Consider the following 12681-nt stretch of genomic DNA (forward strand, 5'->3'; position numbering starts at 1 on the left):
TAGGGAAACACTGACGCTCAGTTCATCAACCATAAATGACTTGCTTTAATTCTTTTTTTTTTTTTGTGATTAATTTTTGTTCATTTTGACTTTTGTTACATGTCAAGTAAAGTCCACTTTATCTATATGGTGATTTTATGTCTATACAGCACATGACAAAAAAAAACAACAGAAAAACATGGATCAAATCGAATAATGAAACTTTCAGGTGTTTCCACATTTTGTGATATCTGCCATGAACAATAATGGAAGTTTTTTTTTAAGTTGCCATAAACAGAGATTTTAAGTTTTCATGGGTCAATTCAGAGATTTTGTTAAATGTTAATATAGAGTTTATTAATTTAACAAAAAATTCACCAGCTGTTTTTTGTAAGGTAAACATCAGGTAATCATGTTCTAAAATTGTGGTTTGCATGGTAACGCCAAAAATAGCTGGTACATTATACAAAATGTTGGAATATATAGACAATTTTCTGTTAAGCTTTTTAAAACTGTCGTCATGCACATACTGTTGTGTATCATTAATCAAATAAACCTTTTTTGCACAGACATTGTGGACATTTCCATATGTGATAACAAAATATACATGGTATATAAAGTTTTCATGGATGTGTATCAGTTACAAACACGTAGGATTAATCTGTATTATGAGATATATTGTAAACATGTCACTAGGTGGCAGTATAAGGATGTTAATATGCTGAGGGGCATCTCAAAATCATCCACTCATCCTCACAGTTGTGTCATCAGGGCTCACAAATGTTGGGAAATGTCACTTAAAAATCTACTCGTCTCTACTGCACAACAAGACTAGTTTAGTCACTAGTTCTACCACATCCAAGATGTGAGTACTATTATTCATTTAATGTCAACATTATGTGATTAAAATTTCAACACACTGCCTAAACGTTTTCTTTCATAACATACTAATTCTGGATGAAAGTGATCTTCTTGTTATGACAGAAAACAGAAACAAATCCTGCAAAGATGTGGAAAATTACATTTCTCCCAAATGTTCTGTCAGACCGGCCAACGCTCCTCCCGTCCTTATCCACGGCCTCTAACGTGGAAGCCTTAAACTGCCACAGAGATGAGGAAGGTAGTGTACACATTGTTTATCAGCACTGACACTGGCTTACTCTAAAATGAGATTTGTTTATTTCTTTTGACCCAAATTGTTCATTGGGTGAATGTTACACTTGGTGCTGACACTTTAACAGTTGCAGCGGAGAAGAAGACACAGCTTGCAGCACAATAAAGGTTCTTTTTGGTTCATGTAACACGGGGCAGTACAAAGAGTCATAATACCTGATAGTACCTTCAGTAACGGTGGAAAGAACTCAAGTAGTTTACTTTTATTATTTTCATTTAAGCCCTCTTAATACTCCAGTACAGTCCAGATAGAAATATTGTATGTTTTTACACTACATTTATTTGACAGAGATAGTTACTTTGCAGAGATTTTACATACAAAATATTAATTTGTGTATTTGCTTATTTGACAGGGACAGTGCACAGTTACCTTGCTGTACAAGAGTTAGCCAGAAGCTAAATTTACCTCTGCAGTCCCTGGGCAGGAGAAGAGAATGACATATCTGTTTAGAAAATTAAAAACACAGTTACAAGGCAGAGTATACTCACTACAAAACATCAAGATTTCACAAGATTACGACACATCAAGTGTTCATGGTTATGCATGATGACTGGCTTCCTCTGAGCCATGATTTCACCTTGAATTTAAAATAAATGAGAATAAAATTAATACAATATAAAATCTGATACATTGTTCAAAATAAAACAATACATAAAAGAATAAATTGGAGCGCTACCTTAACCAACCAGCACTCAGTCACACTTTTCTGTGCATTTATATGTCGACGATCCACATGGTTTCTATTTACCACAGCTGGGAAATATACAGAATGCAGCACAAATCCATTCGGTAAGAACATCAGGATATGACATGAAGACAAACCAAACACCTTCTACTTTAATGCCTTTATAGAAAGTTTACCACTATTAAACACATACATATATACATACATATTCTCTCCTGTCATGTAAAAATGACTATTGAGTTCTCGTGCATGCCAGGTCTCAAGAAAGTCCCCTTCACCTCAGAGTCCACTCCCGTTGGGCTGAAGGTGGCCCACGTTACAATCCACGCTACACCCGCTCTCCATATCCTTCATCAGGACAGGAATTATTAAATATTAATTTCAAACAACGCTGTTAATGAAGTCCAGGTTTTTGGATTAGAAACAAATTGACCTGACGTTATCTGGTGTTGGCTAGCTGTAGGAAATCCAGCCCAGATGTGAGGGACACTTAATTTTCATGAATCACTATCAGTCAATTGACAGATGAAAAACATTCTCACACATGGCAAAGGAATGTATCAGTTACTAAAGAATTAAGGAATTGGCCAAGGACAAAACATGTGATTATGAATGTGTGTGTGTGTGTGTGCGCGTGCGTGTGTGTGTGTGTGTGAGACAGAAAGTAAGACAGAGACAAGGAGTGACACTTTCATTTTAAACTGATACACACTGATCCACAGGATTAAGGCTGGTGTTGTATCATATAACTGTTTTGCTAAATGAATATATGTTTATTTGTTCTCGGCCTGCAAACAGTGAGTCAGTAGAATAATATTGTCCAGGTAGGTTTATACCTTCAGGCAGGCAGACTGAGTGTGGTATTACAAGAGGCTGGCGCTGCACCACGACAGTCGTTGGGTTCACTCCAGTTTAGCTGGAAATGGGACACTTATGCACATAACAGACATGACCGACGACACTGGCTCCTCTGCCCAAAGTCGAGGGAGATGAAGTGGTCTGCCAGGAAGCCCAGGCAGCAAAGCTGGACTGATGGTCAGATGTTTGTTCTAGTCTGTATGGAAAAAACCACAGTGTTTACACGATCCAGGACAGAGAGTGGGCCAAGCCAGCTCACTGGGGGAATTCAAAACACTCTATCCCAGGAGGGCACCCTGAGGAGAAAAGAAGAAGAAACTGCTGTCCATAAATGGGTAAAGCCAGGAGTGGGGGTATTAGTGGGAATAAAAGAGATCCTGGCTGCTCTCTCCTGCTGTCGAGAACAGACAAGATCCATTTAGATTAGTTACTATCAAATGAATTGACCCTGCTAACCTTAATCAGGTGCATTAATCATTATTGCTCTTCATGCAGCTCGTGTGTCAGGTTAGTTTGTTGTGGCTAAGCAGCGACTGTCTGAGATTTACGCTTGGCTGTGCTGTCAAAGATGTGGCTCTATGATAATAAATCGATGTGGCCTAGTGTTCAGACAGAAGTCTCTTGAGAGTGTAAACATTTCTCTCACACTATTTCCCAGTGTATGTGTTCAAGTACTGAAGTGATTGTGGAAGGTGAAGGGATACTTATTCCTGGCTTTTATCCTGCCAACAGTTGTCAATGTCAAATGAGCTCACAGCTGCATTCACACAGAGGGAGGAGGAAGGGCCTTAAAATATGAAGTCATATACAGTTGCACATTGCAAATTGGGCGTATTAGCAAAATTTACAAACTTTCAGCTGTTATCAACTTAAACAAGGACAATTTAAATAGCTCAACACAACTAATATTACAGCTGGTTTCTCCAAATTCAACACAATATACCACTTTTTCATGACTACTGCAGTCTCGAAATTATTCAACCCCCTGAATAGAATCCCTCATCATGCAAATCAGGTGTTGTCTCAAGCACACCTGATGCAACTGATCAAGGGCCTCATTAGTTGCATTAGGTGTGTTTGAGATAGGAAACATTAATTATGCGGACTGGCGAGGGGTTTGTTCACAATGACGTTTGGTTGCATGTTAGAAATATGGGTAAGTATGGGTAAAGTTAAGAGAGGAGATCATTGCCTTGCACGAACAAGGAAAATGATACAAAAATATAGCAAAGGCTCTGAATGCTCCTAGAGATATTTTCAGAAGCATAGTTTGCAAGTTCAAAGCTAAAGGAGCTCTGATTGCACTACCTGGATGTGGCAGAAAGAGGAAGCTATCAACAACTGTCACCAGATTTCTGAGGAGACAGGAGGCCAAAAACCCTCAGGTGACTCTGAAAAAGACCTGCAGCAAGACTTGGTGGCAGCAGGCACTGAGGATTCAGTTTATACACTAAGGCACATACTAAACGCTGCAGGCCTCTATGTCCGAACTCCAACATGCACACCACTACTGACCCAAAATCTCGAAACAAGTCAGTTCTAATATGCTCGAAACAATATAAATAGGCCACAGAAGTTCTGGGATTCTGTTCTGTGGAGCGATGAAACAAAACTGGAACTTTTCACGTCTATGGATCAGCGATAAGTCTGGAGGAGGAAGTATGAGGCATATGCTGAAAAGAACACCCTGCCTACAGTGAAGCAGTGACGCTCTGGGGCTGCTTCTTCTGGCACAGGAAACCTGCAGTGTTTGGAGGGCAAGATGGATTCAATCAAGTATCAGGGAATCCTGGGAGAAAACATCATGCTGTCTGTGAGGAAGCTGGAGCTTGGACATCATTGGACGTTCCAACAGGACAATGATCCCTAACATACCTCAAAGTCCACCAAGGACTGGCTTCAGAGAAAGTTCTGGAAGATACTAGAGTGGCCGTCACAGTCGCCACTTGAATCCCGTAGAAAATCCCTGACTTGAATTCCATAGAAAATCTCTGGTTTTGAAGAAAGTGGTTTCAGCACACAAACCCAAGAATATTAGAGAGCTGGAGGCTATTGTTCATGAGGAATGGGCTCAGATTCCTCAGGAACACTGTCACAGTGTCTGGATATGCATCTCGTTTGCAGCAGGTCATAACAGCAAACTGGAGCTCTACTAAGAACTAAAGATGCTCATCAAGAGGGGGTTGAATAATTTAGAAACTGCAATAATCATTAAAAGTGGCATATTGTGTTAAATTTGGAGAAAACACCTGTAATATTAGTTGTGCTGTGTGTGCTATTTCAGGTGTTCTTGTTTGAGTTGTTCATTGAACACAGCTGAAAGTTTGTACAATTAGCTAATACACCTAATTTGCAATGGGGGTTGAATAATTTTAGGTGCAACTGTAGATTGTGTTTGGGAGGACAGACACCACCTTAATATTGCAAGGAATAAAAGACCTAATTTTTTACTCTCTGTAACATTTGAAGTTGTTTTTCTCTTACAAGGTGCCGTTCTTCCACATGTATCTATGAACTTGCAGGCCAGTGCAGTTCTGTTTTGAGGTTTTTTCTTCCACCTTAACTCGTTTTTCATCTCCACCCTAATGCTTCCCACAGTCCTCCTGCTAAACAAATGGTTTCCTTTGTCATCATTAAAGGACAGCTGAGAAATCTCTCCAGCTTTGTTCAGTCAGAGCAACTGGCCAGTGGAGGAGACAGAGCAAAAATGCACAGGGGTCACGTTTCATCACAGTCTAAAAACAAGACAATTTAAGTGGTCTAACAAGCACTAAAAATGGACAAATTTCTGAAACATCAAACACTGGCATTGCATGCTATCACTCATATCTCATATCCTGTGGTGGGACTGACATTTACACCACGGGTCTGAGAAACTAAAGCCTCATTATCTAAACTCCCTGCCAAGCAGATGCCTCATTTAGTTCATGTGACTGTGTTTTCTCTCTCTCTCTTTTTCTGACTATGTGTGGACACAATGAATTAGCACAGAGCCCAAATCTCAGATGAACGGACAGTCTGCACACAGCAAGCTTAGCCTCTCCACCCACAGATTGCCTCACCAGTTCTCGACACTTGTTGAGGATTAGCACTGTCCGAATAAAGTCAATAGTACATGAGAAATTTCTCCCCCCTGCCACTGCGTCTGAATCAAGCGGCCCTCTTGGATAAATCCAACATTCCTGACTTTCATTACTCAGAAGCTGAACTAAATCACACAGCTTACAGTAAAATGAAATATGTCCATACAAATCTGAGTAACAAGCCCTTGGCCCCGGCCCAGCAGCCAACATTTTGCTTCAAATGCATATTTTGACCTGTCGCATCTGTCACTCATATGTTTGTGGACCCACTGACAGGAAGCTCAGGAAGCGGCTGCCAAAGCGACTGCGACACACATGCATATTCAAGGCCATGATACTACAGCATGGAGTGAGAATGCATTACAAATGGTCTTCATTAAGTGATGTGATTTCAATGAGGACACGCTGGAATGTAATAATAGGATTACAATAAGAGACATGCTTTCTAAAGCTTTCATAGTTTGTTCTTTTTCAGAACTGATTTAGAACTGTTACGGCTAATTCTGCGTATGTTATAAAGTAGAAATATTTTACCATTTCCTCACGATTCATGCTTATCGTCCACTATCTCACAGAGGCCATCTACCGAGAAGAACATCCACAAAATCCTCCTCTGTCTCTCTTGCTCTGTGTTTTTTTTTCTTCACCTGCTTCTCGCTCCTCATTTCTCTCACAGACTCACTTTCCACCAAACAGCTCCATCAGTTCCCCCTCCCTCCTCTTCTCCCTCCCACCTTACCTCCTCCTCTCACTGTCACTGCGCTTCTCAAACTGAGGTGGGTCTTTTTTACACTCTCGCCCTGCTCTCCTTTTACTCTTTAGTCTCAGGACGTGATGAGGTTAACAGCACTGTGCGTCTGTGGGACCCTGCTGGCCTTGTCAACCCTTTCTTGGACCACAGCAGACTCTGATGAAGGAGACCTCCTGGGGGATCATGGATTTGGGCCCTGTGCTGCAACTCTGAGACCTGAGGGGCTGTGCAGACATGGGCAGGATGAGAGCACATGCCCCTACCGATTCAGTCTGCCGCCACTGACTGTGTATTTACCAAAGCCGCTCAGAGAGCTGGAGAAGATCGTGAAGGATCTGCAGAAGCTGAAGGACAGTGTGGATCAACTGAGGAAGATGTGTGCAGATTGTACAGTAAGCCAAACTGAGCGAGAGTGTGGAAGGCAAAGAGAAAGAGAGCAAGAAAAGCTGAATGAGGGTACAGACAGATGTAAGGATGAGAGGAACTGGCTGAATGAGAGAAATCCTGAGAGACTAAAAGATTTCAGCCAGGAGTATAGGACAGACAGGGTTAAAATGGAAGAGAATATGGAAGGTGAAGGTGACCCTGACTCAGAGAAAAGAACCATTTTGGAAGAAAAAGGAAGAAACAAATGGGAAGCAGAAACAGAGAGCGATAAAAGGGTCGTAAAAGAAAATGAGAAAGACGAAACCCTAAAAGAAGTGGCAGAAAAAGATGGAAAAACTCAAACAGAGGGGGCAAAAGGAAAGGACAAATTGGGGCAGTCAAAGGTGCCAACTCCTGCTGGAAATGAAGGAATAGTTGATATGGTCAGACAAGAGGTTCTTGTAATAAACAACAAGGAGACAGACACAGAGATAAATAACAAAAAAGATAGAGAAGGGGATATAAAGGGAGATCGAGAGGATCATTCGGAAAATGAAAAAGAGAGGACGATAACAAGTAATGTAAAGAATAAGGACAAAACACTAGAAAGTAACCATCACGTGTGGCGAGATGAAACAAAGGAAACAGAGAAAAAGACCCAAACTGAAGAGGACAGGGGCGGTGATGGAACAAAGATGTTTAAGGACCATGGTGAGCATACAAATAAGGAGCGAAAGCAGCAAGGGGAGGAGAGGAAAAAGGAAATGGAAAAGGGAATAAAAGTGGACCGAAATAATGAGAAACCAAAACAGACTGAAAGCATCGGGCGTGCAGAAAAAGAGAAGATTGTAAAAGAGGGGGAGGAGGGGGAGGAGGGGGAGGAGGGGAAGGAGATCAAAACAGAAGGAGAAAAAACGGTCCAGAGTGTGCAGAGGGACAGTGATGGAGAATTAGCATCCAGCAAGGCAATTGTAAGGACAGACTTTGTTTCAATCAGCCCCACTCCTCACTCTACCATTAGTTTAGCTCCGAGGCATGACTCCACGGAGTCAAACGAAGCTATAAGCTTTACGTCATCTCTTCCATCTTCTACTTTGTTCAGCTCTACTTCACATTTGATCATGGACCTCAATCAAGTGATGAAAATAACTGCTGACGGGCTACCAACCCAAAGCACAGGCCGGGGAGCAGCTGGCATTTCTGAGCACTCAAGCCCTGATGCAGAGGGAAGCTTCAGGACCACAAGGAGGCCAACAACAGCCACAATAAGCACACTGGGTGGCCCTGCACAGCAGCTAACCAGTGCCATTACTGGGCTCACCTCTACAGCCAGTGCAAGACCCGGTGCAGGCTTCCAGGGTCGAGTTAGCCCAACTACGGCAACTACAACCACCACGGCTCCTCGTCAGAATTTACACACAACTGCATTCCCAGGAGTTGCAGACCGCAGCCGCTGGGCAGCTAAAAAGAACATCGGCTCAAACTCTAAGACTGGCGTGAAGCCGCTACCAGGCCAAGGACCAAAGCCCGGTGAAAAGCATAAACCTGCAATTAAGCCTGAAGCAGACCAAAAGCTTAAAAATCCTAAGAATGACCGTAAACCTGGCCAAGCTCCCATGCCTCACAAAAAAACAAAGCCTGACCAAAAGCAGACACCCCTTCACCAAAAACCCACAAGCGACCAGAAATCTAAACCTGACAGAAATCCTAAACGAGTCCAAGTTACAAAACCTGACCAAAGACCTCTACCTGATAATGCTGCTCCAGATCTGAGAAACACTCAAATACCTAAACGTGACCAAGAACATACAACTGACAAACACCAGCTACCCGTTCAGAAGCCAAAATCTCATCAAAAGTCTGTGCTTCCTGTCCACAGACCTACATCTCATCAAAGACCTAAAACTGTAAATGCAACTGGTCTGGACGAAGACCCACTAACTGACCGCAAGACTGAATCTGTTGGGGTCCCAACTATTAATCAAAACTCAAAACCACAGAAAAAGCTAATTCATCCTGTTAAAACCAACAAGCCTGACCAAAAGTCTCACAAAAAGCTGCAAAGTGAGGAGAAAACAAAACCTGATCCGAAGTCTACATTAAACCGGTATCACACGCATGTTCAAGCGCCTGAACCTGAGAGAAGCGAAACAACTAGCCTCAAGCCAAGACTTCACCAAAACCCTGTTACAGAATTAACAGAGAACTCCGACGGAAATCCTTCGACTGCGCCTAAATCTGTCCAAGACTCAACACCTGGGCCAAACCTTACACCCGACAGTGTCCTGATCAAACCCCGTGATCAAAAGCCTAAACCCAGCTACAAAAACCCTAGAATAAACCAAAAGGCTAAACCAGGCCAAGCCTCTAAACTTAACCAAAAACATCCAGAGATCATAACAGACCAAAAGACTAAACTAGATGTGAAGCCTAAACCTGAACAAAATCCTAAATCTTACCCAAAAACCAATCAAGGGCTTAAAGCTCCTCTGCCTGACCAAATGCCCAATCTTAACCCCGAATCTGTGTCTGAAGCAGAATCTAACAAAACATCTAAACCGAGACCTCCCTCCAGACTCAGGCCACCAACCAGACCTACAGTCAAGCCAGGAGCAACACTTGCTCAAATGCCAAAACCAGCAGTGCAACTAAAGCCAAGTCCAAAAACCAAAACAGATTTAGATGCTCCTCAAATCAGCAGGACTACCTCAGACGGTGTCCGACACTCTCAGACTGACATGCCACCTGCATCTGGCCCTGTGGCACAGATTGCTGAAGTGACTCATTCCCCAGGAGGCACTTCAGACTTCAGTCCCAGAATGATCAAAACCATCACTGTGGGTCCACAGACCCTCAACAGCTTGGAGAATGGGCCCTCCGAGGGCGTCACAATGAGCCCAAACAGCAGGACTACGTCTGATCTGAGGCCACAAACACCCGGTCAACCACCATCGATCCCAATGACAACAACACCAAGCAAAATCATGCATGGGATCCTCCCAAGTGTTATCACTAGCACCAGTCCAGGATCCGCAAAGCCAAATCAACTTTCTACAGCCGACTCGAGGTTACAAGCTAAGATACTTCCCAATGTGGAGGAAACAGCAGCCAGACAAATCACAAATCCAGACAGAATAATGGCCACGCTCCCTTCCCCCAATACCCAAACTACCTCCACTACAACCAGCCCTGGCCTCAGGGCAACAACTCCTTCCACCTCCGGGCCTGAGCCTCTGGCTCCCGAATCCTCCACTCCCAGTGCACGTGAGCTGCGAGTGAAAATCAACCAGGTGGCTGCTTTCCTCAACAACAGCCTGAGTCCGAATGGAAGACGACCAGACTGGCACTCAGAGCACCCAGTGGACCACCAAGGAGGCAGCAGGCCTGACGGGACAGACAGCAAACTACCAACACTGATCCCCTCTAAAGGCAAGAGAGATTAGTTTCGACGCTATGCTTGATCAGGTTTTGTGTGCATCCTCTACCATGAATTTACATATAAAGTAGGTGACTTTATGCACGGACTCTGGCTGTTATTGACAGAGCTGTCATGTAATCATATTAGATCATATTAGCATGCATAGCAGAAAAAAACATTGATTTACACTAACATGCACAATAATGTAATGGATGCCTTGTTTCAGTACAAATTCAGCTTGAAAAGGAAAGCGAGGATGCATATGAAACTTCATAATGAATATTCTTTGAAATGTAGAAACAACCTCATACAAATCTTTTGTCTTTTGTTGACATTACATCACAATAATTAGAGAAAACTGTGGTGCATAAGCATCTGAGTGCTTGTAATTGTATTACTCACTCAAAACAGCAAATTGGCATGACCTGAGCTGAAAGGATTTTAAGTTAAGAGGACCACACGGTATGCACTAATACTCCTCATATAAAAAAAGCGATAATGTCATAATGTGGTCTGAGATCATCTTTGCACCATACAGAGTGGCTAACGGGGGAATTTGCATATGTGTGCAAAATGTGAGTCTGCCTGAGTGTTGTGATTAAAGATAAAACCACAACTATGTGTAGACTAACAGCCTTCAGTGGAGCGTGGCTTACGGTATGTGATCAATTTGGCATCGAATCAGTCTTAAGGTTAACAACTGAGTTCAGATGCTGCAGATGAATGAGGCTACAGCTTACTTATCACATAGAGAGAAGGTCAAGAGGATTTTACCATTTGTTCACCCCATCCTTTATCCTGTATATATCTGTGTTTTATTTATCCAAACAGTCCTTGGGAAAATACAAAAAACTCAAGACAAAAAATACTTTATGGTTGTAAAAGTTAAAAGCTGCATTTCAGTTTATCCCCCAAGTCCAAGTTTGCCAAAAGCTATATGTGTATGTGTGTATGTGTGTGTGTGTGTGTGTGTGTGTGTGTCTACTGTGGAGGTCCAACTTGAAAGGCTGCAAAAACACTAAATCTTTTATGGTGGAAAAGTAGTGTTGCACTGACCTGCTGCTCTTGTGACCTCATTTCACGGCTACATCCCAGCTGCAAGATGATGATTCCACCTGCAGGATTTGAGCAGAAGCAAGACTTTAGTTAAATCAGTGTCTACATGAAGAAGGACGAGTTTTATTTAGAGGGGGAAAGGGGCTCATAGAGTTTATGATTACATACTTATAGTTTCTTCCAATTCTCTTCATCTGCAGTTACCACAACAAGGCGAGACTGCTCCGACCACCTGCTCAGGGGGGAGACACAGAGCGGAGTGTACCTGGTGACCCCTGACCTCCGCAGCAGAAGCTTCCCGGTCTTCTGTGACATGGAGATGCACGGAGGAGGATGGACGCTCCTGCAGCGCCGACAGGACGGCAGCGTGAGCTTCAACCGCACCTGGGCTGAGTATCGATCAGGCTTCGGGGAGCTGAATGGAGGAGAGTTTTGGCTGGGCAACAATATGATCCACCTGCTGACCCGGGACAGGGACATGGTGCTGCGGGTGGAGCTGGAGGACTTTGACGGGGTGGTGGAGTACGCAGAGTACAAGCTGTTCAGGGTGGCGAGCGAGAGGATGCGCTACAGGCTGACAGTAGGCGGGTTCTCGGGTACAGCTGGTGATGCTCTCCGCTTCAGCAAAAGCTATGATCACAACAACAGGGCGTTCACCACTCCGGACAGGGACCACGACCGCTATCCATCCGGGAACTGCGGGGCCTACTACAGCTCCGGCTGGTGGTTTGATGCCTGCATGGCAGCAAACCTCAACGGGAGATACTACGTGGGGACGTACAAAGGAGTCCGGGATGGGATTTACTGGGGGACCTGGCATAGCATATCCACGGAGTCTTACCCCACTAATGACAGACAGTCTTTTAAATCTGTCAGCATGATGATCAGACCAAAGGGCTTCACACCGTGAGCTGCCACCCTCTGCCAGGGCAAGTTGGAAAGGAAACATAAACATAAAGGGTCTAACTAACTTCAACCATAAGCTCCTATGTTCCCCCTTACAGGTTAATAACACCTATTATGCTATCCACACGGTTATTTTACTCTATTAACGCAATACTGCCGCCTAATGGTGTTTAATCTTGCAATACTGTTTTGTTGATGATATGATAATAAGACAATAACTGAGGATGTACATAGTTAATGAGGTTACAGTCCTGATTACATTTAATCTGTTTTATAATCCTATTGATATCAATATGTCATGAGGTTCCCTTTTTTAGTGGGATTTGTTTGATGACGAGAGAGGGAAATCCTCTTATCATTTGTCTGTGAGGATAGTCTGAATCAGTATGTAACAACAGAGGCTGA

The 12681-nt window shown here is 43.2% G+C and overlaps 1 protein-coding gene across 1 annotated transcript; it reads left to right on the forward strand.

Annotated features, from left to right (window-relative positions):
* Positions 1–4458: 4458 nt before the first annotated feature.
* Positions 4459–12608, forward strand: LOC139201269 (fibroleukin-like). The gene is made up of 4 exons (XM_070830544.1): positions 4459–4509; positions 6602–6951; positions 10156–10325; positions 11571–12608. The coding sequence occupies exons 1-4, from the start codon at positions 4459–4461 to the stop codon at positions 12278–12280; spliced, it is 1281 nt and encodes a 426-aa protein (XP_070686645.1). The 3' UTR covers positions 12281–12608.
* The last annotated feature ends 73 nt before the right edge of the window (positions 12609–12681 follow it).

This window comes from Pempheris klunzingeri, chromosome 5 (genome assembly GCF_042242105.1).
Source record: "Pempheris klunzingeri isolate RE-2024b chromosome 5, fPemKlu1.hap1, whole genome shotgun sequence".
NCBI lineage: Eukaryota > Metazoa > Chordata > Actinopteri > Acropomatiformes > Pempheridae > Pempheris > Pempheris klunzingeri.